The 26364-nt window shown below is 45.9% G+C and overlaps 1 protein-coding gene and 1 long non-coding RNA gene across 3 annotated transcripts in view; both read left to right on the top strand.

Moving 5' to 3' along the window:
* The first annotated feature begins 242 nt into the window (after window positions 1-242).
* On the top strand, window positions 243-6444 carry LOC145537102 (uncharacterized). The gene is made up of 2 exons (XR_014076204.1): window positions 243-2472; window positions 5296-6444. It is a non-coding gene; the product is annotated as an uncharacterized LOC145537102 (long non-coding RNA).
* A 15002-nt stretch (window positions 6445-21446) lies between these two features.
* LOC145537101 (plastin-3-like) overlaps window positions 21447-26364 on the top strand; it is a 37803-nt gene continuing 32885 nt past the window's right edge. The window contains exons 1-2 of one of the 2 annotated variants that reach the window (XM_081567771.1): window positions 21447-22090; window positions 24501-24808. In XM_081567771.1, coding sequence (XP_081423897.1) covers window positions 24804-24808 — 5 coding nt within the window. In that variant the 5' untranslated portion in view covers window positions 21447-22090; window positions 24501-24803. The remainder of the gene's footprint in view (window positions 22091-24500; window positions 24809-26364) is intronic. The other variant, XM_081567772.1, reaches the window with a different exon arrangement.

The raw sequence follows: 26364 nt of genomic DNA, 5'->3' as shown, positions 1-26364 counted from the left end.
CTCTCACTGATCCCAGACGTCTTTCCTCTCTAGGACTGGACGCCCCCTCTCACTGATCCCAGACGTCTTTCCTCTCTAGGAATGGACGCCCCCTCTCACTGATCCCAGACGTCTTTCCTCTCTAGGACTGGACGCCACCTCTCACTGATCCGTGACGTCTTCCTCTCTAGGACTGGACGCCGCCTCTCACTGATCCGTGACGTCATCCCCTCTAGGACCGGACGCCGCCTCTCACTGATCCCAGACGTCTTTCCTCTCTAGGAGCCGACACTGCCTCTCACCGATCCCAGACGTCTTTCCTCTCTAGGACCGGACGCCGCCTCTCACTGATCCCTGACGTTGTCCTCTCTAGGACAGGACGCCGCCTCTAACTGATCACAGACGTCTTTCCTCTCTAGGACTGGACGCCGCCTCTCACTGATCCCTGAGGTCATCCTCTCTAGGAACGGACGCCTCCTCTCACTGATCCCTGACGTCGTCCTTTCTAGGATGTGACACCGCCTCTCACGGCTCCGTGATGCTTTTCCTCTCTAGTACCCGTGCCCACCTTTCAATGATCCCTGACGTCGATCCTCTCTAAAACGTGACACCGCCTCTCACATATCCGTGATATCTTTCCTCTCTAGGACCGGACGCCGCCTCTCACAGCTCCGTGATATCTTTCCTCTCTAGGACCTGAAGCCGCCTCTCACTCGTCTCTGACGTCTTCCTCTCTAGGACGTGGGGCCGCCTCTCACTGATCGCTGTCGTATTGCTCTCTAGGACCTGAGGCCGCCTCTTACTCATCCCTGACGTATTCCTCTCTAGGACATGACGCCGCTTCTCACTAATCCCTGAGGTCGCCCTCTCTAGGAAGGGACGCTGCCTCTCACTGATCCCAGACGTCTTTCCTCTCTAGGACTGGACACCACCTGTCACTGCTCTAGTTTTTCCTCTCCAGGACGGGACGCCGCCTCTTATGGCTCCGTAGCGTATTTCCTCCCTAGGACCGGACACCGCCTCTCACTGATTCCTGACGTCTTTCCTCTCTAGGAAGTCATGCCGCTTCTCACTGATCCCTGACGTCTTTCCTCTCCAGTATTGGACACCGCCGCTGACGGCTCTGTGACGTCTTTCCGTGACGTCTCTCCTGTCTAGGACCTGTCGCCGCCTCTCACTGGTCCTTGAGTTCTTCCTCTCTAGGACTTGAGGCCGCCTCTCACTGATCCCTGACATCGTTCCTCTCTAGAACGTGACACCGCCTCTCACATCTCCGTGCTATCTTTCCTCTCTAGGACATGACGCCGCCTCTCACTGATCCAGGAGGTCGTCCTCTCTAGGACTGGACGCCGCCTATCACTGATCCCAGACGTCTTTCCTCTCTAGGAGCGAACGCCGCCTCTCACTGATCCCTGACGTATTCCTCTCTAGGACATGACGCCCCCTCTCACTGATCCCTGAGGTCGTCCTCTCTAGGCGGCACGCCGCCTCTCACTGATCCCAGACGTCTTTCCTCTTTAGGACTGGACGCCGCCTCTCACTGATCCCAGACGTCTTTCCTCTCTAGGACTGGACGCCGCCTCTCACTGATCCCTGACGTCGTCCTCTCTAGGACGTGACGCCACCTCTCACTGATCCCAGACGTCTTTCCTATCTAGGATGTGACAGCACCTCTCACGACTCCAGTCTTTCCTCTCCAGGCCGGGTCGCCGCCTCTTATGGCTCCGTAGCGTCTTTCCTCCCTAGGACCGGACACCGCCTCTCACTGATTCCTGACGTCTTTCCTCTCTAGGAAGTCATGCCGCTTCTCACTGATCCCTGACGTCTTTCCTCTCCAGTATTGGACACCGCCTCTGACGGCTCTGTGACGTCTTTCCGTGACGTCTCTCCTGTCTAGGACCTGTCGCCGCCTCTCATTGGTCCTTGAGGTCTTCCTCTCTAGGACTTGAGGCCGCCTCTCACTCATCCCTGACGTCGTTCCTCTCTAGAACGTGCCACCGCCTCTCACATCTCCGTGCTATTTTTCCTCTCTAGGACATGACGCCGCCTCTCACTGATCCCTGAGGTCGTCCTCTCTAGAACGTGACGCCGCCTCTCACTGATCCCTGATGTCATTCCTCTCTAAAACGTGACGCCGCATCTCACATATCCGTGACATCTTTCCTCTCTAGGACGTGACGCCACCTCTCACTGATCCCAGATGTCTTTCCTCTCTAGGATGTGACACCGCCTGTCACTGCTCTAGTCTTTCCTCTTCAGGACGGGACGCCGCCTGTTATGGCTCCGTAGCGTGTTTCCTCTCTAGGACCGGACGCCGCCTTTCACTGATCCCTGATGTCCAAAGAGTGGGACACGACTGAATGACTGAACTGAACTGAAAATCTAACAGCACTCGTATATTCGTATGTGAAATAATAGAGTATTGCATATGTAGACCAAGGAAACCTGCATCCAAATGTCTTTGCGTGAAGTATAAAATATACCAAATTTCAGGTAAGATAATCTGTACCTCGATTTTCATTTTTGAAATGTACAAAGTTTCTATTTCATGAGTGAAAATTTGCATCGTGCTTTCATATTTGAGCTATGGACAACATACTTCATGTCAGAAGATGTTAATAGAGATTTTCATATAGAAAATATATAAAATTCCGTATTTCAAGCAGGAAAATGTATGCTCAAATTTTCCTATGTAAGATATACACAATTCCATATTCATGTAGGAAAAAGTGTGCACAGACATCCAGATGCGTAACATTCCATAAGCCATGTATCACGACCAAAAATATACAACTAGATTTTCAAAAGGGAAATGCAGATTTCATATTTCATGTAGAAAACTCTGAACCCATATTTTCATCTGTGAAACATAGAAAAGTACATATTTCATGCAGGAAAATCATCCTTCAGGTGTACATATGTATGAAGCGGGGCATCCAAAGCCAGTGATCTGGAAGAACCCAGAGGAATAATGTGGGGAGGGATGTGGGGTGGGCTTAAGGATTTGTTGGACACATGTGTACCTATGGCTCACTAAGGTTGATGTATGGCAAAAACCGTCACAATGTTGTATAGTAATCATCCTCCAGTTAAAATAAAGAAATCAACTTAACTTACTAACAAAATCAGAAAGAAAAGCACAAGGAACTCTAGTCAGTGCTCTGGAGACACAAATGGGAAGACAATCCAACACGGAGGGATCTATGTTAGCATATAATTGATTCACACTGATGTGCAGGAGAAACTAATACACCAATGTAAAGTAACTATACTCAAATAAAAATTGATTTAAAAATATTACAATGCAACTAGACCTCCAGCAGTGAATAAATAAATGGGTCCCCCATTTGCAATGTATATGTCTTTAGGGGCATTCCGCTAAGTAAAATATTTCAGTTAGAGGAAGACAAAAACTTGATCATCACATGATATTGTTAGTTAAAATACCTGAGTTATAGAAACAGAGAGATGAATGTGGTTATCAAGGGCTAGTGGAAATGGACCATGATGGCCCAAGATACCAACTTTAGTCATACGTTGAATAATCTCACCAAAGAAGATGCTGTAAGAGGGCAGGAGGAATATGGAGCTGCACACTTAGCTCATGTCCATTAGTGAAGTTCGAAATCCAGCTCCACCAGAGTCAGCCTCTCAGAAGAGTTTAGTTAAAGATATATTGCAGGCTTTGCCCAGGGCCCTCCAGGTCCTCTGGCCTCGTGCCGGGTAGCAAGCCAGGGCACCTGGGGACAGGCTAAAGGCTGTGTCTTGCAGTGGCCCAGAGCCGCTTGCTAGAGCCACTCACTGGCCTGGCTCCAGGTTCAGAGCAATAGCCAAGCGCTCCCATCCCCACCTCCATGACTGAACGGTTGTGGCTTCTGCATGAGTCAGTCTACCGAACCCAGCCCCTGCCCGCTGAGGAGACTGAGGGTCAGCTGCATGCTGGACACCTGGCTCCCTCATTGAAGATGGCTGGGCAAAGTATGGGGACCTTGGTAAGAGGAGGGCACAGAGAACTGAGAGCTGCCTCTTCAGCTGGGACTGGCTTCCTGTGGGAGGATCAAGACTGGGTGCTGGATGAATGCTCCCAGTCAGGATAACCAGCATGCCCAGGGCCCCCCCCCACTCCTAAACAGGACCTTGGAGTGTGAAAGTCACGCTTGGAAGCTTTTCTTTCAGCATAGGGAATCATATTTGTTTCGATAGAGGCTTACATGAACACTGTTACCTCACCGTGACCTTATTTCACTAGCAGAGGATCTGACAGGGATACGTTTGCAACGGTTAATCACACCCCTCCCTCACCTCTCCCAGAAGTGTATTTGGCTGAAAACCCTTGGGGAGTTCAGGATTTTTAAAGCCATATGCCATCCTTTCATGGCCCTGCAATAAAACTCTCTCTGCTTTAAGCTCCAATGTTCTGATATTGCTTGGCCTAACTATACTGGGTACGTTGGTATTCATTAACAGTAGCACCTAAAGTCCTATTTCTGAAGAGGGTAACTATCTGAGAGAATACCTCACTCCCAAACCACATTCAGTCATTAAATTATGTGCAATTGATCATTCTTCCAAACACTGATGGCTACAACAAATTACCAGGTGAATTTAGGACAAAAGAACGGTGACAAATGTTGTCATCAGGTCTTCTTTGAGGAATACATGTTACTTTGTAACCTTTGTAATGACTGTGCTTTAATAGGATCATTTCAGTCACTCAGTCGTGTCTAATTTTTTGCGACCCATGCACGCCAGGCTTTCCTGTCCTTCTCCATCTCCTGGAGCCTGTTGAAAGATATGCCCATTGAGTCAGTAATGCCAATCCAACTTTAAATCAGTATTGAAAGTAAGCAAAACGTACATTTGACTCATGATAACATATTAAATAGAAAAATATTCATCAGGCACAGTACCAGACATATGAAAACATGTGTCTTTAGATTTCTCTTCTCTTGAAAATCAAAAGCATATGAAAAGGTTGATTAAAATATCTTCCCCCCCAAAGAGAACTAGCACATTCTATTTGCTGACACGAAACCAAGGCTGTGGATAACTGAACTATAACAAAGCTCTAAGTTGAGCTAGTTAAAACTGAACATTAGATTTTCTGTAAATCTATGTTCTATTGAGGTGCTTTCTAATTTATCTTCTCTGTATAGACTACATGCAAGAACATTTGGACTTTCATAAATACAAAATACACTGAGAGAAAATTAATTCGGCTATTCAATAGCAAACAGTTTAGTTACTGTTCTTTTTGAAGTCTATTTTCTTCAATAACTATACCAACATATTTTATGGCTGTTCTCTCTTTCAAAGATTATATCAATGGGTTCGTTTGAATCTCGATGGAGAAGAGGCACAGACTGTTAAAAACTGGAATAATGAGCAATAGTTTTTCAAACACTATGAAGAACACACATAATACAGTGAAGACTCATATAAAATACACATATGCTTGTAGTGAAACTTCATGATAAATGTAAAACTGCAACTGCAACTGGTACGCATACCGATTTGGTTAACATCTCGAAAGGATAGAAGAGAATCAAAACAAACCAAAGAAAAAGGGGAGAAGTTCATCCTGAACTTCAAGTTTTGTGTGGAAACGCTGAAGAATAGTGGACAAAGCAATACTCAGGAAAAGAAAATGTGCTCAGTGTTGTTCGATTAAAAATATTTTTTTCTAATATGCATGATTTCAACTTACGGGTCCTTCATGAAAAAGTTATTAGAGGACTAATGAAGGAAAGTAATCACTGATGGCATAAACAGAAGCAGAAGTTTTGCTGAGCAGAAGATCTATTTAAACCTCAGAAAACCAGTGAAGTTGGTCAGTCGTGTCTGACTCTTTGTGATCCCATGGACTGTAACCTACCAGGCTCCTCCATCCATGGAATTTTCCAGGCAAGACTACTGGAGTGGGCTGCCATTCCCTTCTCCAGGGGATCTTCCCAACCCAGGGATCGAACCCAGATCTCTCGCATTACAGGCAGATGCTTTACCGTCTGAGCTACCAGGGAGGCCCCAAATGTAGGCGATGTCAGGAGTGAGATTAAACCTCAGGTTAAAGAAAAAACACCCGAAGAATTTATGGTAATAAAACACAATGGAAATATGGAAATAAGATAACTTTTTAGAGTAGACTGGTGAAACTAGAACACTGAGATACAACGACAGACTTATTGGAATGGTCAGATACAAAAATCTGACAAACCATTTGCCGGCAAAGATGAGGGACAACAGGAACTCTCATTCGTTGTTAGTGGGAATGCCATTTGGAAGCAATTTCTTACAGAGCTAAACATTGTCAGACCGCATGATCTAACCATTGTGCTCCTAGATAGTTCAGCAAACGATTTGATAGCCACTGCCCACACAAAAACATGCACATGAATTTTATAACAGCTTAATTCATGCTATCTCTCTCCCTGTCTCTCTCTCTCACACACACACACACAAACACAAATTGGAAGCAACCAAAGTGTGCTTTAATAGACGACTTGATAAACTACTGTAGTACATCAACATAAGAAAATATTATTGAAGAATAAAACAAAGTGAGCTATCAAATCACAAAAAGAAATGGATGAAACCTGAATGAATGTTATAAAGTAAAATAAGCTAGCCTGGAAAAGATCACACACTGCATGCTGCCTATTATATGACATTCTGGAAAAGGTAAAACTATAGAGTGAATGAAAAATATCAGAGACTTTTTTGTTTTGCTTCAGAATAGTTTTATTAGTTTGGATAATGTATGTCAACGTTTAACAATGCCTCTCCTACTTTGACTCACAAATCCAGTCAGTTGGATTCTTCGTTGCCCCAGAGCTCATAGGTCTGCAGGAACCTCGACATTGTGGGGGCGGTGGTTACCACCAGTTGACGTGGCGAATTTCAGATTCCACACACTGGACACAAATTTCACGAGGTCCATCTCGAGCAGGGTTAAGGTATGGAAAAGGTAGTCTTCTTCAGAGGAAGACTTTTCCTTTTTCCTTCTGAGAGAGCCAAATGAACGGTCCTAATGGGCTGCAGGAGGAGGCTGCACTTTACTCTCGCCACTCTCTCCTGCCAACTTCACTGTCACGTACATCAGCACAATGAAGAAAAGCCAAAGCAACGTGATCTCAAGCAAGTCTCGGACATGCTCTTGTAGATTCTGCCGAATTAAAAAGTGCCCTCCACAGAGCAGCTTCCCCTGGGGTTCTTCAGCTTTCTCTCTCAGAGAAGTAAACTTTAAGGCGTAGACACAGGTAACACCCATGGAAAAGCACAGGAACGATTTGAGAGACCACATGGTGAGCCGAGAGGAAATGGCTCCTGGTGCGCTGGTCTGCCCTGGCACCTGGAGACTGAGGTCCAGCCAGGGCTGGGCCCTTGGTGACGTTTTAGAGGCCCTGCCCCATCCAGAACCCATGAGGCCATTGTGATGACTTCAGGGCAGAGGATAAGGAGGCTTGCAGAGGTCAACTGGTAGTAGGGCTTAAAGGAAGATGGTGAAATTTCCAGCGGGTAGTTGCAAAAGGGTTGGGGGGTGACAGAATGCCATCTCCTTGCCAGTGTATTCTTTCTGAACCTGGTGCTCTACTGGGAGGGTGGGTCTATCTTTCATTTTTATTTTTCCATTTGTTAAATCCAGACACTGGGTGAGCAGAGCAGACCCATGGGCACGTGGCCCTGTGGAACAGAGGGCCAAGTGGGAAAGAAAGATAGTAAAGGAGAGACCGCAAACTAGGAGCCGCTGAGGTGTTTTGTGTGGCCTTCACTGTTCTAAGTCGTGAGTGACTCCTTGGGACCCCATGGACTGTAGCCCAGCGGGCTCCTCTGTCCCTGGGATTTCCCAGGCAAGAATACTGGAGTGGGATGCCATTTTCTTCTCCTGGCAGAGAGGATGTTTTAGGGCAGTGAAACTATTCTGTATGATGTTATGGTAAATAGATGACACTGCATATTTCCCAAAACCCTCAGAATCTTACAGCACATAGAGTGAATCAATGTATGCATATTAAACAAATTTTGACCTCAAGAATGGAATACAGAATCTGTCTAAACTATCCAATTATATTGCAAATATTTAAAACAACCTCAATCAGATTCCCTGACTTAAGTAACTTTGGAAATGAACAGAGTTTGAAAGACTGAAAGCAAAAGATAAAAGCACTGTAATCTAGTTGATCGTGTTCTTTCTAGTAGTGATACAGGTTAACAATCTTGATATGGTTGCACATGCGTACATGAATTAAACTGTTAAATAGATGGCACATGAGTATACATACATACATTTCTTTGTTCTGTGAGCTGAAAGAGTCTAAGAGGAATGATACTCCCCATACCTGAAAGAAACAACGATGTAGAAATAAGCACACATTTTGGTTCCCAATACTTTCCCCAAGGAAAGGAACCAGGCTTCTAGGAGAAATTGCTGATTATAGGGCTCAGAGAAGAAATATAGAAGAGGAGTCTGGGGCATCTTATGGTATCAAAACGGAAGTGAAAAAAAAAAAAGCCCCACAGTAATGGGGTTATGTCAAAGTAGACAGGAATGAGCTTCCAATGGCCAAAACTAGAACAGGATGAGCAACGGAATAAATTAAGTAAGTCATCCTTTGGGATTATACCCCAAAGTATAAAGCAACTATTCATAAAGCAATTTGGTGAGGTCTATCAAGACAGGCATCCATGATAGGGGATGTGGTACTATAGTGGGCCAGATGAGATGGTAGGGATGAAGAGGATATCCATGAAGACAAAGTAGCCTAGTATGGGGAGTCAGAACCCAAATAGGGTGAAACGCTAAGATCCACAAGAACAGGGAAAAGAGGTGTGTAGTATGAGATGTGATCACACCATTGGACTTATCTGTGTCATTAAGATCTTTTCTGTATAGATCTGTGTATTCTCGCCACCTCTTCTTAATATCTTCTGCTTCTCTTAGGTCCATTCCATTTATGTACTTTATTGTGCCTATCTTTGCATGGAATATTCCCTTGGTATCTCTAATTTTCTTCAAGAGATCTCTAGTCTTTCCCATTCTACTCTTTTCCTCTATTTCTTTTCCTTCATCACTGAGGAGGCTTAAACTCTTTGCTCTTCTTTGGAAGTCTGCATTCAGATGGCTATATCTTTCCTTTTCTCCTTTGCCTTTCATTTCTATTATTTGCCCAGTTATTGGTAAGGCCTCCTCAGACAACCATTTTGCCTTTTTGCATTTCTTTCTCTTGGGGATGGTTTTGATCACGGCTTCCTGTGCACTATGACGAACCTCCGTCCATAGTCCTTCAGACACTCTCTCTATCAGATTTAATGCCTTGAATTTATCTGTCACTTCCACTATAAAATCCTAAGGGATTTGATGTAGGGCATACCTGAACCATCTCATGGTTTTCCCTACTTTCTTCAGCTTACGTCTGAATTTGGCAATCAGGAGTTGATGATCTGAGCCAGAGTCAGCTCTCAGTCTTCTTTTTGCTGACTGTATCCAGCTTCTCCATCTTCATCTGCAAGGAACATAATCGATCTGATTTTGGTATTGGCCATCTGGTGAGGTCCATGTGTAGTGTTGTTTCTGGTGTTGTTGGAAGAGGTTGTTTGCTATGACCAGTGCGTTCTCTTGGCAAAACTCTGTTAGCCTTTGCCCTGCTTTTCATTTTTTACTCCAAGGCCAAACTTGCCTGTTATGACAGGTATCTCTTGACTTCGTGCTTTTGCATTCCAGTCCCCTATGATGAACAGGACATCTTTTTTGGTTTTAGATCTAGAAGGTCTTGTAGCCCACCAAAGAACCATTCAACGTCAGCTTCTTCGGCATTATCGTTGGGGCATAGACTTGGAGTACTGTGATATTGAATGGTTTCCTTTGGAAACGAACAGAGATCTTTTTCTCATTTTTGAGATTGCACCCATCCCATCGGAGGCAAGTAGCCTAACCTATCCGTGCTTCCGTATCTCAGCCGTGTGATCTTAGGCAGGTTGCCTGACCGTTCTCTGCTTTCACTCCTGAGCTCTATGATCCTAGGCAAGATGCCTGTATGTGCTGTTCTTTCATATTTCAGCCGTGTGAGCTTAGATAAGTTGCCAAAACTCTCTGTGCTTCTGCATGTGAGCTGTGTGATGTTAGGCAAGATTGCTAACCTCTCTCCTTCCACTTCTGAACTGTGTGAACTTAGGTAAGTTGTCTGATCTCTCTGTGTTTCCACTTCTGAGCTGTGTTCTTTGTCAAGTTGTCAGACCTCTCTGTGCTTATGTGCTTATGTCCTTATGAGCTATGTGACCCTAGGTAAGTTGCCCGACTTCACTGTTGTTCCGCATTGAAGCTCTGTGATTTTAGGCACGTTGCCTGACCTCTCTGTGCTTCTTCATATGAGCTGTGTGATCTTAGGCAAGTTGGCTGACCTCCCTGTGCTTCCACTTCTGACCCATGTGATCTCAGCACCCGGCCTGACTTCTCTGGTCTTAACATTAAGAGCTGTGTGATCTTGAACAAGTTGTCTGACCTCTCTGGGCTTCCACGTCTGAGGTCTTTGATCTTAGGGAAGTTGCCTAAACTCTCTGTTGGCTTCCCTGTCTATCAACAACTCCCGGAGCTTGCTCAAACTCCTGTACATCGACTCGTTGGTGCCATCAACCTACTCATCCTCTGTCATCACCTTGGCCTCCTGCAAACAAACGTTCCCAGCATTCACGTCTTTTCCAATGAGTCAGTTCTTCACATCAGGTGGCCAACGTATTGGAGCTTCAGCTCCAGCATCAGTCCTTCAAATGAATATTCAGGACTGATTTCTTTTATGATGGACTGATTTCATCTCCTTGAACTCAAGAGACTGTCAAGAGTCTTCTCCAATATTCCAGTTCAAAAGCATCATTTCTTCAGTGCTCAGCTCTCTTTACTGTCCAACTCTCACATCCATACATGAGCACTGGAAAAACCACAGCTTTGACTAGAGGAAAGTTTGTCAGCAAAGTAATGTCTCTGCTTTTTTCATATGCTGTCTAGATTGGTCAGCGCTTTTCTTCCTGCACGAAGCATCTTTTAATTTCCTGGATGCAGTCTTGTTTCCTTTTATTTTATTTTATTTTTTTGTTAGGTTTTACGTGTGTGTGTAGGGGGCTTCACAGGTGGGGCTAGTGGTAAAAAAAAAACCCACCTGCCAGTGCAGGAGACAAGAGATGTGGGTTCGATCCCTGGGTTGCAAAGATCCCCTGGAGGAGGGCATGACAACCCACTCCAGTATTCCTGCCTGGTGAATCCCTGGACAAAGGAGTCTGACAGGCTATGGTCCACAGAGTCTCAAAGAGCTGGTTGTGACTGAAACGACATAGTACGCACAAATGTGTGTATGTATAGCGAGAACACAATTAGATATACTCTTAACAAATTTCGGGGCTTCTCAGGTGGCTCAGTGGTAAAGAATCCACCTGCCGTTGCAGTATATGCGGGTTTGATCCCTGCACCAGGAAGATCTCCTGGAGGAGGAAATGGCCACCCATGTAAACTCTAGAGCCTGGAAATTTTCCAGCTAGCATTCTTGCCTGGAAAAATCCCATGGACAGAGGAGCCTGGCAAGCCACAATCCATAGGGTCACAAAGAGTCCAATACGACTAAACAAGCAACAGATTTTGAATAATACTTTAAAAATCTTCCTTCATTGTGCATTTAATATCTGAAAGCTCTGTATTGATGTCCCCTATGGCATTACTGAAATTGGTAATTAGTGTCACTACTTGCTTTTTCTCTCTCTTTTTTTAATCAACCTGGTTGAAAGTTTATTATTTTGTTAATCTATTCAAGGTATCAACAATTGGTTTCATGGAGTTTTCTGGTACTACTGATTTTCGGGTTTCTATTTAATTGATTTCTGTTCAGATGTTTGTTAATCTTTTTTTTTTTTTTTTTTTGCTGGTTGTGGATTAAATTTTATTGTACTTTTCTAGCTTCTTCAGTAAGAAGGTTATTGGTCTTTGAACGATCATTGGCCTTTTTCCTTTTCTAATACAACGATTTAATGCTATAAATTTCCCTCTTTGAAGATTTGGTGTCACCTCATAAATTTTGATCTGTTGTATTTCCTATTTCTCCTTTGATCTTGGCATTAATTTGAAGTGGTTTTAATTTACAAATAGTTTGTGATTTTCTAGCTATCTTTCCACAGCTAATTTCTACTTTAATTCTCCTGTGGTCAGGGAATATACTTTGTATGATTTCAGTCCTTTTGAACTCATGACGTTTTTAAAATCGCATATCTCATGAACTTCCATATTCACTTTAGAAGAATATGTATTTGGTTGCTGTTGTTCTGTTGGTCTTTCCAGGTGGTGCAGTGGTAAAGAATCTGCATGCCAACGCAGGAGAGGCAAGAGACGCAGGTTCAGTCTCTGGGTCCGGAAGATCCCCTGGAGTAAGAAACGGCAACCCACGCCAGTATTTTTCCCTGGAAAATTCCACGGACAGAGAAGCCTGACAAGCCACGATCCATAGGGTCACAAAGAGTCCAATACGACTAACCATGCAACAGGCTACAGTCCGTGGGGTCTTAATGAGTTGGACACAAACGAGTGACTGAGCACATTCTATAAATATCAATTAGGTCAAGCTGGTTCATAGTATTATTCAAGTCTTCTATATATTTTCTCATTTTTTTGCTCTCTTATTGTATTAACGACTGGGAGTGAAAAGTTAAAGTTTCCAGCTGCAACTGTGGATTTGTCTGTTTCTCCTTTCCATTCTATCAGCTTTTGGCTCCTATATTTTTAAAATAGCCTACACATTCATGATTGTTACGTCTTCTCAATGAACTGAATTCTCTATCATTATGCACTGTCCTTCTTTATCTTCAGTAAAAGTCCTCATTCTGAAGTATAGCTTAATGGGATTAATTCAGCCTCTCCAGCTTTGATTTGATTTGGAATTTGAAGGTGTAAGTATTTCCACCCATTTAATTTTAAATTATTAACTTTTTTAGGGTGAGATCATTTTTGACCATACATAATGTGATCTGACCAACTAGGTCTTTAAGTATTTATCTGGCTTCATGGGCCTTCGCTGCTGCGTGCAGGCTTCTCTCTAGTTGCAGTGTATGGGCTTCTCTTGTTGCAGCACAAGGGCTTCGTTGCCTCGAGACATGTGGGATCTTTGCTCCTAGACCAGGGATCACACCTGTGTCACCTGCATTGGAAAGCAGATCCTTAACCACTGGACCACCAGAGGAGTCCCCCAAAGTAGGTCTTTTAGTTGACATGTGTAGGCAAGTTACAATTAGTGTGTACACAGTTCAGTTTTAAATCTCCCATCTGGATATGCTTTTCTTTATATCACATATGTTCTTTCAGTGACCAGTTGTCCATTTCTTCTCTTCGTTTAGATGGTTGTTTTCTTTAATTAGTCCATTCTATTGCCTCTATTGGCTTTCTAGCTATACATCTTATGAAAAATCTTTCTAGGGAATTCCCTGGCACTCCAAGGATTAGCTCTTGGTGCTTTCACTGCCATGGCTCCAGGTCCAGTCCTTGGTTAGGGAACTAAGATCCCACGAGCTGAGTGCACAGCCAAAATAATCTTTCTAGCGGTGGCTCTAGAGTTTACAATATGCATTTTATACTTCTTCCAATAAGCCCTCAATTAATACTATACCCAGTTCCTATCGAAGAACCTTAAAACTGTGTGTTTCCCTTTCCTTCCTGCTATTCTTTTCTTACATTTTATTTTTGCATATGTAACAAACACCACGGTACGCTTAATATTTTTGCTTTCAATGATTATCATATGAGATTAACTACTTTTAAAATGTATATTTATAAAAAGTATTACTATTTCCAGTATGAGTCAATTCTTTGTACAGACCCACGTTTTTCTATCCTTTTCCTTCTTCCTTAAGAACTTCATTAAAAGACTTTGTATGGCAGATCTGTTAGCAATGAATATTCTTAGATTTTTAGTTTGATAGTCATTGGTTTAAATATTTCCACTTCATCTTCACGTTTCAAACAGCATTTGCACTGATTAGACAATTCTGGGTGGTATAAATTCTGATGAGAATTCTGCTTTCTCAAATTTGTTCCTGTGTATGAAACGTGTCTTTTTGTTTCTCTTTCTGCCACTGCTGATGTCACATCAGAGTCGCTGCTGATGTTTGAGTCAATCTTTTCAGTAGTTGAGCTGGCCTTCAGTTGTTTTCTGTCTATAGACATTTTCGATGCAATACAGTTTTTTACTATACTCTAGACATGGAGAATTGTACCTTGTTGAGTTCTGGATTTTATGATAATAGTAATAGCAATAATAATAATTCCTTTCAGTAGTTTTGAGACCGAGCCTGTGATGCATTTCAGATGCTTAGAAGGAGATTTATCCTTTTCAGGCTTGCTTTCAATCATTGTTAGATTGGACCAGAGCAGTCACTAATCTAGGGCTAATTTGCCCCGCTACTGAGGTAATATCTTGCTGAGTAATGTGCAAGATACCTGCATATTATGAGTGTTTTCTTCCCTCTGGCAGGTAAGAAGAAGAACTATCTCCATCCCTCTGTGAACTCTGAGATCGCTCCACCCACTCCTTTTCGGTGGTTCTTTTCGTGGCCTTAGGTGCATTCTTCACACATATGAGCTGATCGGAATGGAGCAGGGGGCTCCCAGGGAACCCTGTACAAATATCGGTAGCGCTCGCTCCTGTTCTCTCTCTCTCTCTGCAGTCCTCCCTGCTAGGTGCAGCTCCCCTTTCTCTTGTCCTGTGTTCCAGGATTTCTAGCTGTGTTGGCCTCCCTGAATGCTGTACTCTGTTTCGTCAGATCTGGCAGAGTGCTGGCCTCTGGGTGGGTTCCCTCTTCCTGCACTAATGCTTGAAAACTTCTTCAGGAAGTAAGCCAGGGAAAATTGTAGTTCTCACCTCGTTTTCCCCCTTCTCTCAGGCATCAGCATCTTGCAGGTTCTACTATGTATGAGAACCATCACAAAATTTCAGTTACTTAAAGTGGGAGGATAAATACAAGCCTGTTAACTCCTCATGGGCTGAACCAATTCCTAAGTCAGTCTTGTTGTTTTCTAAAATGTATTTATTTATTTTAATTGGATAATTGTTTTTTTAAAAAGTTTATCTTTAATTGATGTCTTTACAATTTACATTTCTGTATCTATTTTGTAAAAGACATAATTTATTAGCACAATAGTAAACCTGTACCATAAATAGAGTGTCTGTGCACCGCAAGGAAAGATCCGCAACTCAATTTGGGGTGCACGGACTCGCTAGCTGTGCCACAGGCTCAGTGGTTGGAGCGAATTCGCATGCCCTGCACTGCAACGTGAATTCTTAACCATAGGATTACCAGGGAAGTCCCCTCAAGTCCATCTTAGTTAGTTATTGAATTCTGGGTTCAGAGGGTCAGTTATCTTTCCTTATGACGTGTCTGTGTTTGTGTGTTCTGCGATGAAATGGTTGAGGGAAACTCCCAAGGAGTTGACATGAGTGCAAAGACGTAACAACTTTGATGCAGTCCTGAAAATTACCTCTATTTATGATGCGGCGGAGGCTGTCACGAGGGTCTGGAGTCTGCACCAACCCCATCTTCTCTATTGTACCTACACCAGAAGCGGATCAGCAGGGAACATTTACCGTGGCCATGTGCTGCTCTTCCCTACCCTCACATGAGCTGGGTTCCCTTATGCACACTAACTGCCTGGCCCTGGGCCATGTAAGTTTGAGAACCCTGTTCCTGGACATCTTCCAGAGGCCCTCACATACAAATGCTCTGTGCTACAGGTATTGTTTTCATCATATGACCTTGCTTTATATATTAATAGTTACTCAAATATTATCTGAGTACGGGGCTGGTGAGATTCCATTAGTATATCAGTACATGGACTACACAGGTCATCTCACTCCACGTTCTCTGCTCCCAGGACCTACCACTGGGGTTAGTTATCACTGCCTCCTTGTTCCTTTCAAACAGGTTTCTCTGTATTTAAACCACACACACACACACACACACACACACACACACACACGGCTTTCACAAACACACACACACACACACACACACAGGGCTTCCCTGGTAGCTCGGCTGGTAAAGAACCAGCCTGCAATGTAGGAGACCCCGGTTCGGACCTGGGTCAGGAAGAACCCTGAGAAGCAATAGGCTACCGACTCTGGTATTCTTGGGTTTCCCTGGTGGCTCAGATGCTAAAGAATTCACCTGCAATGCAGGAGACCTGAGCTTGGTCCCAGTGTTGGGAAGATCCCCTGGAGGGGGGCATGGCAACCCACTCCAGTATTCTTGCCTGAAGAATCCCCATGGACAGAGGAGCCTGGAGGGTTACAGTCCATGGGGTCGCAAAGAGGCAGACACGACTGAGCGACTAAGCACAGCAGAGCACACACACAGACAAATACACACACAGAGCAGGCCCCACTATGAGCATCTCCCATTTGCTTCCCCTCCCCACAACTATTAACAGCATCTCCTGAAGCAGTTCCATAGGATCAGTACACACTGGTCCCCTCATTGTGTTCCACGGCCAGTGCGTGCTGCATGCTCTACCATGAACCCCTCACCGTTAGTTTACCATCCAAAGATCATTGACAATTAATGGACATAAAGAGGTTTTGCACAATTATTTGCTACCACCTTCCTTCTACACACAGGTCTACGAATGTGGGTGTGTTGATTATACATTTTTAAAGTGGAGCTGCTGGATCAAGACTCAGTCGGTCACCAATCACCCAATGAGCACCTACTATGTGCTGGGCACTGGGGTGACTGACAAAACTGGACAGAAAATATCCTTCCTTCAGGGACAGGACAAGGATTTTGAAAGGAGTGTTCACTTTGATAGATGCTGCCACAGCGCTGTCCAATCTACAGTGCAGGAGAAGTCAAGCTTGCTTCCTACCTCCTCACATCATTCTCAGGGCGGACAGAGGGGAATCCCCTTTCTCAGATGTCCAGGAGGCCACTCCAACCCCCATTTTGCCCACGCCCGTCCCCTGCACATTAGCATACACAGGCAGCAGTTTTTGGTTGTGGGGCTTGGAAGGCAAGGAATACTAGACCACTCTGCACAGCCCACGTGGAAAACGCAGGTTCAGGCTCTCGCGGGGTACAGCGACAGAGACCCCAGATCAGACCAGGGCTCACACAGGCACTGAGGCTGATGAGCAAGAGCTTGCAGTGGGGGCCTGGGGCCTGAGCACCGAAGGGCCAGTGGAACCCAGTTTCCAGGAGTGTTTGCTGCCCAGTCAACAGGCTGGAGAGGCTTCCCCAGTCAGTGGCTGCTTTAGCGAGGTCACTCTAGGAGTCAGCAGGCATCCTTGGGCGGGGCTCTGAGTTTCAGGTAATCATCCTTCTGAGTTGCAGTGTCCTAAGCACTTCTAAGGTGCCATCTCACTTCTTCTTCACTAGGTCCCTTGAAGAAAACCCTGTCACACCTGTGGGACCTTGAGTCTGGCTCTTTCTCTCACAGACCCTCACCCTTTCCCAGCAGCCCTGAGGGAAGTGCCCTGGACTCCTGGTCTGGGTCTGGATATTCGCTGGATCTTGGAGAGATTTTCCGTTCCTCCCTCAGCAGGAATTTGTGACAGACCCCTGTGTGTGGGCAGGAGAGAGGTGTCCTGAAGAATGCAGGGAGTAGACAGGGTCCTCACGGGATCCTCTGAGGAAGGGGGGTGCCAGCTGAGAGGCCACAAATGGAGTGAGGGTGTCAATGAGGCCCTGGGAGTCGGGCTGGGGGAGGGGCTAAAGAGGCCCCTGAGGTGGGAGGGGAGGCCTCTTGGAAGATGAGGGGAGGGGTGGGAATTTGCGGAGAGAGAGGAGTTGTGGCAGCTGTCACCAGGAGAGGGACTCTGGAAGATGACAGATGATTAGAGGGATGTAAGGGAGTTGTCATAGGCACAGTGAGGGGAAACCCTCTCCGATCTCCAGAATTCAGTAGCCCACAGTGGGTGCTGAGAGAGACGACCAAGTCCCCGGGGCTTCTTCTCTGGATCTGGGATTCACTCTGAACCTCCCATGGGGCAGGATACAAAGTTACCATGACCAGAGGTGACCGGTGATGGGGGGAGGGTTAGGGCCTAAGTCAGGGACCCAGACATGGGAAATCAGTTTCAGAACCCCTCAGCTCTAAGGCACACCACACCCCTGGAGTGAAACTGCCTTCCTCAGAATGACATGCTGGTGAATGCAGACTGCAGGGGTTGCAAGACTTGCGGCCTCTCTCCCTTGGTGTTGACTTAACAGAGTCTCAGTGCCACTGCCCACACGGAAGTCCAGAGGGAAAGAATTGGGGCTCTGTGTCCCAGGGTGCAGCCTGTCGGCCCTGTGCGGAGGGGTGTGACGCCTCCGAGCTAAAGGGGAGCTGTTAGCTTGAGTAGTGTCTACTTAGAGAAAAACATACGGTGGAAGTGTTGGGAGTCTAAGTTGGATTCAGGGTCTTCTGGGGACTAGAACCCAGGACACAGCTACTCTGTTAGCTCTGAGGAACCTGCTCTGAGGAGGTAGCAGAGAAGTCAGTATGATTTTGGCTAGGAAATACATTCAGTCAAGTATGGATATTGGTGAAAGATTACTGTGAAACACAGAGATCAGATATCACAAGTTACCGCTTTTCATGCTTTTCTGTGTTTGGGAAGATGCAAGAATCTGGCGTCACTGAACCTTTTCCTGAGGTATCCGTGCAACGAAATAAAGGCCAGCTGGTCCAAAGCATAGTGTGCCTCATCCTGTTTTTCACTCTGAATTCCTTCAGGATGCAGTGTCATTCAGCAACCACAGAGGTTACAACCTCACCCGATAGAACTGGCTGTGAGCAACGCTGTTTGTCTTAGGGATCCTAACTCATCTGAGGCCACAGTGGGAATTTCTGAGCTGGTTAGGGTCTGTGTCCTCAGGTGTGACATATTTGAGCTGCTTGGTATTGGTGTCCAGGATGAGCAGGCTCGGAACTATTTGTGGATCTCTGTCCCAGGTATGGAGTCTCTGAACTATGGGGAGGAGGGGTGGTCTTTGTCCAGAGGGATGGGCCTCTGAGCTGTTCATGTATCTGCAAATGAGAGTGTTCTTGAGATGAAGGCTGGATAGACCCCACTCTCACGGGTCTAGAAGTAGACCTGTGATTTCACATTTGCTATGATTTCTACCATGCCTGCCTACAGAGATGAAAGCTTGGGGCCCCATCCTCAGGGAGAGTAAGTGATGTGCAGTTCACAGGAGCCCATGGAAATAACTCTGATAAGAACAAAACTTTCTGACATGATGACCACCCTTGATAGGGGCCCTGTGACCAAATCTGTGTTCACACACTCACTCATTCAATCTGCCCAACCCACAACAAGGAGGGCACTGTTTGTAGATGGGAGCCCAATCCAAAGCCCAGTGCAGATGGAAAGTCTCAGCACCGGAGGAGGGGAGAAACTGGATGTAAGCCTGGGTTCCTTGGAGGAGGCAGGGAAGACTCAGCACAACCCTGGCCAGGTAGTGAGGGAGGGGGGCATTTGCACAGGGCCGCAAGGACCCTGTGACTGACGCACTGTCAGGATATTTCTCTGTGTCTCCCCATCACACACTCAGCTGGTTACCGGATATATGGAATGCAACCTTCTCATCCCCTGGGAGGTGGTGCTGAAAATTACAGAGGTGAGGCTCCAAGCAGGTGGGGAGAAACTTCACACTCAGCAATTTTCATGAGGCTCCACCACAAATGCAGAGACCCCTGCCTCTCTTTCCCCCATTAAAGCATTCATTGGCACTGAGGTCAGCAGGAGTGTAGTCTGGACAGAAGAGGTTGTGAGGGACCCTGTGTACAGCATGAGCCTCCCCATGACTGGAACATGTCCTTGTCTTGATGGGCAGAGGCCCCTGATGTGTGTCAAGGGAGCATGACCGATGCCCTGGCCATGGGTAACTCAATCACTCCCTAGAGGCAGTCCCCGAGGAGGGGCCTCTTTTCTCCTGTAGAGACAGGTACATCATCCAGTAGCAGGGCTGGGCACCCATAGGTGGCTGCTAACTAAGTGGGGACACTTTGCTTCCAGAAAGAGTCTCTCTGCTCCTATCTAATGCTCTAGCTTTGTCTTTCTCCCTGACAACTCCGTGCCTGTTACATCGTCCCTCTTTGCCTCTGTAAGACTGAATGTGACCTCACTCACACCACGAGGGTCCTTGTTCTGGCTCTCCTGAGGGTATCATCCATTGACATGGATGTTCACTGGGAGCAGTAGGGGGCATTCCCCTTGAGAGTGGGGATTCGAGGAAAGGCACGTTCAGCTTCAGAGGGCCTGTGGTTTTCTTGGGGGTAAACCAGGCGTTCCTCAACAATCATTGTCTGACCTGGGCCTCTGAAGGAAGCATGGGGGCTTCTCTTGTAGGAACCCTCCTGGGGCTCAAGTCAAAGTCCTCCCCATGGCCAGTACGCCCTATGGGACCTGCCCCTCGTTACCTCTCTCATCCAATCTCCTGGCTCTGCCTCCATCACGCTGTGACAGTCACATCAGCCTCCTCACTGTTTTCACACACACGACACTGAGTTCCACTCCCCACTTTTTCCACTGGCCATTATCTCTGTCTGGGGTACTCTTCTCCCAGAGAGGCATCTCTTCTAGGCTTTTGCTCAAAAGTCACAATCTTAGAAAGAACTTCCGTGACCACTCTTTCTAGACATGATCCCCTCTCTCTATTTCACTATCCCGATTTAATTTTAATCACGGCAGTTACAAACGCCTGAAAAATTACTTAGAGTTTGGGGGTGTATGATCCCAACAGAATGTACATTCCATGAGGGCAAGGTTGATTTTCTCCTTCCTAACACTCATAGTTGTGCTTCACACATACATGTGCTTCACACATGACTGAATGACAGAATGAATAAATTTAAACTCGTTGAGAGAGGCACAGCTAGACAGGCTGAGGATTCTGCTAGGGAACATATTCAGGGATGACAAGATGATGACAAAGCTGTGGTCTTTATCTCACCTACATGGTGTCCTTGGGTCCCCTTGGAGATGACCCCTTTTCTAACAGAATGGAAAGTCCTGTTGTCCTTTCACATATCACTCGCAGTCAGCGACAGAGGCCGTCCCCACGCCAGGCCTTCGGATTCCATTCTCAGTAGCTTTATCTCTTCTGCCAGTTGGGGGACTGTGGCCGCCTTTCCCCATGAGACCTATTCTGTGTTAAGCAGGAAAGCACAAACAAGCACCAATGCCAATGCTCAGCACAGAGAAAATTCTTTGAATGCTTCCTGTTACAATAGTGGCCACCACAGAGGAGTAATCTTCAGTTTATGAAGACTTTTTTCCGAGTCCAAGAGTGTGGCAATCTGTGGGGTTTTCCTCCTGACTTTGTCTTTCCACCCTTTGCATTATCATCCTGGGAAGGTTGGGGAATCTACGTCTGTTGTTCCCCAATCTCACCACCAAGAGGCGCTCGAGATGAAACAGTTTTGTCCTGGGATGTACCGCTGAGGGGTAGCGGTAGGACCACCCACTCTGGAAGGTACCATTGGGAGAGTGCGTGTGACAACACAGAGGGTCCCCTGACACCGCGTCGGGCATCGACCACAGTTCCCAGCGGAGGCACTCATGGCGCCACTGGGTCCAACCGCATTCGCTCCACTCCGCCTTCCCGCCGCATTTGAATTTGAGTGGACACTGATATTAAGCCGCAACTTTCTTTGTCTCTTTTCCAACTCCACCCCTTCGTTTTGACATGGTCACATCCAAGGTGGGGATGGCTCCAGAGCGAGAGATTGGCTGCCGCTTTGGGGGTAAGGCGACCGGGAGATGGCCGGAATTAGTTCTTCCGGAGCGCGAGTATACGCGGAAGTCCGGCTACTCCCGCCCTCCTTTTTCTCCTGCTCAGTTCCCATTGGCTGCCTGTCTTAGACAGGCACTGAGGTCGCGGAGCTGGACCTCTGGGCGCGAGGCGTGTGTATACCAGTGCGCCTGCGTTCGTTTGCCCGGCTTTTCAGAGTGTGCCATGTTTTCTCCGAGTTTTACCGCTTTTCCCGAAGGGGTTGAATGGCTGCCTTGGTTACTGGCGAGGTTCGGCACAGTCAGTGGCTGTGCAGGGCGACCGTGTTTCAGTCTTACTGAGCTCTCCCTCAGTCTGGATCAGATGGCAACGCGCGGTAAGTCGCACAGATGCATGCAATTCATGACCAGGGAGAGGTCTCAGGGCTTGTTTCGTGTCTCTCCCTGGAGAGTAACCTGGGTCAGGGAGCTTGGGGTTGTGTATGGCTACGTGTGACATCACAGATGCTGTTTTGGGTACGCTTGATCTCTCTGAGCCATTGGCCAGGATTGTGGGTGATGGGGTATTTGATCGGAGTGGATTTTGAGAGCCATAGTCCAAAGCCTCTAGGATGTGTGTGCCTGTGTGCCGGGATGTGCATTTTTGGAGCTTTGGGGCACTTGAGTCCCTGGGTGTGAGATGTCTGTGTAGGCGTCTGCGCCCCAGAATGTGAGATCTCTGAGCTTTTGATTCTGGGTCCCAAGTTGTGCTGTCTCTGAGCTGCTTTGAGGAGGGGTTTGTCTTAAGGTGGAAACTCTCAGCTGCTTGGGGTCTGCGCACAGGGTGCAGGTTTTCCATTTGTCTGGGAACTTTATCTGCAGGTTGTATGATGTTCTTGAGTTACTCAAAGTTATGTCTTTCTGCTTAGCGGTTTCTGTATTAACTTAGTAAGTGTCCGGAGTGGTTCGGAAGTCAGTCTCCGTGATGTGAAGTATCTGTGCGATTCTCATTTGTTTCTGTCTTGACGACCTTGGTCTGTTTGGAGGCTCTTTGTCGCAGTGTGTTTGGTCTCTGTCGTATTTGAGGGTCTGAGGCTCGAGTTGTGAGCTCTCTGTGCAGATACTCAGTGACCTTTTTTTGTGTGTCTGGGTATCTACCTGAGCTGTTTGGAGTCGTTGTGTTAGAAATAAAACCTCTTGAGTTCTTGGCTGTGAGGTCTCTGTCCAGGAGCTGAGGATTTGGAAGCTGGCAGATATGATTCCGAAGCCTGGAACCTGACATGCTGACTGTGTGTCATTGAGCGTGTATGATAATTAATTCAGTGGGGCCAGTGTCGGTCTTGGAGGGTACCTGTGCATGTTAGCGATGTGTGTAAAGGGCCTGGCTCCCGACTGTCCTTCAGCAAATGTTTTCTGAGCACCTGCCATATACCAGAGCGCTATTCGAGGAGTTTGTAACAGGACAAAACGGACCAAGTCTCTCGTTTCAGAGACCTGGTAGTCAGTAAGTAAATCAAGGGTGGGTGGCAGGCACTATGAAGAAAGATAATACTAGATCAGGGGAAAGGGGGTGTGTGGGGTATGATGTTATTATTTTATTCAAGATAATGAGGGAAAATCTCCCTGAAAGATGGCAATTAAGCAGAGATGTGGAGGAAGTGAGGGAGCAGGCCATGGGCTTACCTAAGGGAAGAGCATTCCAGGCTGAAGGAGCAATAAACGCAACAGTCCTGGCAGGGAAATCTACTTGAGGTGCTTCTGAATGTCAAGGAGTCCCGTGATGCTCTGAGTTTGTCATGTTTCATTGGGTTTAGCACTCATTGCAAAGGGTCTGGTGCCGAAATCTCTGTTTCTCCCACAATTTGTGGTCATCCGCATTTCACAGATGAAGGACTCAAGGCTCCAACGTGTGCCCTGCACCTTCTCTCCTAGCTATACCTGAAATTAGGAGTGAAACCTTCTGGTCCATGATGAGACAGAAAGCTTGAGTATACCAGCTGCAGGGATGATAGCATCCAGCTGAATGTCAGTCAGCCAGCGGATATCAGTTACAATATGGGAATCGCGCCTCATAACACTGCTACTCTTGATGCAGGGCAGGACTTAAGAAGGAGGAAGCAACTGGGGCAAAGGAGGGAGGCAGGAAGGAGAAGCTGGAGGACAATGAGAAAATAAAACCAATGGCTTCATCACATTGCTTGGATTTGGCCCATTTTACCTTGAGTAACTGGTTGTGTTAGAATATAGTCACCTTTTCTCTGTCCCTACCCATTTTTTCCCTCCCTTTGTCTGTTGTGCCAGGGATACCACCTGGGCCTGGAGATTTCTGTAAATTTTTCAACTACAAGCTCGATTTTTAAATAGATTATCTATTTCTTTTTGGCTCAACTTTGTTAGTTAGTTCCTTTCACCGAAATTGCCAGATGTAGTTATTATAATCATTCACAGAATCCTTTTAATTTCTGTGAGATCTGAAATCTATTTTACTTCCGATATTCGTAAGTGTTGTCTTTAGATATCTTGCTTTTTTTGGTCTACATGAGTAGACGTTTATGAATTTGTATTGATCTTTTGAAAGAGCCAGCTTTGGGTTTTGTTGATCATCTCTACTTTTTTTTTTTTCTGATATGTGTTCTGATCGCTATTTCCCTTATTTTGCTGACAGTCTCGCTACTAATGAGGTTTACTAAAGTCCCTGAGAGTTTCCCAAGCATAGTGAAAACGGACAGATTCTAGGGCACTATTGTAGCTGCACTAAGTGAGATGCACCGAGTGCGGATCATGAAATCTCCATTTTTCTTTTTTTAGAATTCCTCAGTTCTGATTGACATGGACAACTTGTCTAGGCACTACTAGAGCAGAGGAATGGTCTTATTTTGCCTCCTGCCAGGCTCTGTCTCCACTGGGAGCATGTGTAGGTGACAGGGGTTTGCTGCCTTCTCTGATGCACAAACCCAAGACCTCCAGTCTAGGAGACTCACTGACCTGCTGTCTGCTGTTCTGAGGAGGCTCTCAGACTATCCTTTCTACAAAACATCCTGATGCAGTCTTGCCAAGCCTCTATCTGAAAGATTTCTGAAGAAATCCGATTTCTATTTCGTGTGCATTTCTATGAGGTAAGATCAATTTGTGTTATGTGGTAGCTGTTATTCTACATATTTTGCCATAGCCGTTGGATCTTAGCCTTGACTGAATAAATACAGAACACACTGAGGTTTCCACAATGCCTCGAGACCGGTGGTTCCCTGACTGCTGGGCGACTCTGAGCAAGTAACATAGTGTCTCTGTGCCTCATTCTTCCATTAGCCACATAGAAGCACTAGCTTGGGTAAATTTAACTACTTCATGGGGCAGTGTAGAACACTGACCATGTTAAGACAGGGGAAAGTGTCAGAACAGTATGTGCCATATGGTACGTTCCCGGTCAATTCTAGCTGTTGTCATTACTGTAGTTAATATTATTGCTGTTCCACATTTCCCTGGATAGTGCTCCAGGGACACAGTGTCAAGACCACCTTTGACTCACCGCATGGACCTTGCAGCATCACTTCAGCCCTTCAGGGCCTCAAGAATGGATTGTATGAGGCATGGGGGAAGGATTTTTTTTTTTTTTTTAGCATAATGAGTATTCGGCTCTTCCTGTGGGGACATTGTGAAGCCTAAATACAACACTGAGGCTTCATCATGTGCTCGTATGGAAAAATTTAGTGCATATTCTCTATGCAGTTACAAGTCTAATGACCCCTTCCTATGATATGTATAATGACAGGAAGTAAGTGGTCACTGGCCAGTTATAGAACTAGAGTATATAAAGTTTTAAAAACCTTACAGAGGGTCATTTAAAGGCCAAGAAACTTCTTCACATAGGTTTTTTTTTATTTTGGCTTTCTTTTTATCAAGTGTAATTCCCCTGTATCAAATTCTGAAAATCTCAATCTAATGAAGATATGAAAATGTTAATAGTCAAACTTTCATCATTAATGCTTTATTTCTTGTTTAGTTTTCACATTGCCAGTTTTAGTGTGTTTCTTATTTCTTCTGCTAATATTCATGATTTTTAATCCAAGGGTAATGGTATGGATATTTTCTGAGGTAAATCATGAGGAGATCGTCAGCCATGATTTTGGATGGAGAGTCTGAGGATGGAACACGGGTGCTAGAGAGCGGAGTTGGGGTGGGAGGGGAAAAGGGTGGGGGCGGGGACGGGGGTGTGAGTACAAGCAGAAACGGAAGTGAAGAGAGGCAGGAAGATAAGCTCACCCTTCTGAACCGTGGTTAGCTCTCCATGTGTGCACGTATAATGAAGTCTTTGAGTACTCATCACAACACTATGAGGTAGCATTTTTAATGCTGTCATCCCTTTCGGCAGCTGAGGAAGCAGAAACACGTAGCGGTTAACGGGTGAATGAATTTACCCAAAGTCACCTCCCTGGCAAGAGCTGAGTCAGATTGGTGCCAGGTGGAGAGGAACAGAGACGTGTTGTATCTGACCCCCAATCTGGAACACATTGCGGTGTCTAGTGTACTCTGGATCAAAAGGCAGATCCACATGTCCATCCGCAGGAAACTTTACCGTGTACGGATTGAACACAGTGTCTCCTAAGTGCATGAAAGACCATGGGATGTCAGGTCAGCATGCACATATCACAGAGAACAGTTCCTGGTCCAAATA

The sequence above is a fragment of the Giraffa tippelskirchi genome, chromosome X, assembly GCF_054371585.1.
Source record: "Giraffa tippelskirchi isolate mGirTip1 chromosome X, T2T-mGirTip1v1.2.pri, whole genome shotgun sequence".
In the NCBI taxonomy this organism is placed as follows: Eukaryota; Metazoa; Chordata; class Mammalia; order Artiodactyla; family Giraffidae; genus Giraffa; species Giraffa tippelskirchi.
Note: the sequence above shows the minus strand (reverse complement) of the source record. Positions and strands in the feature narration are given on the sequence as shown.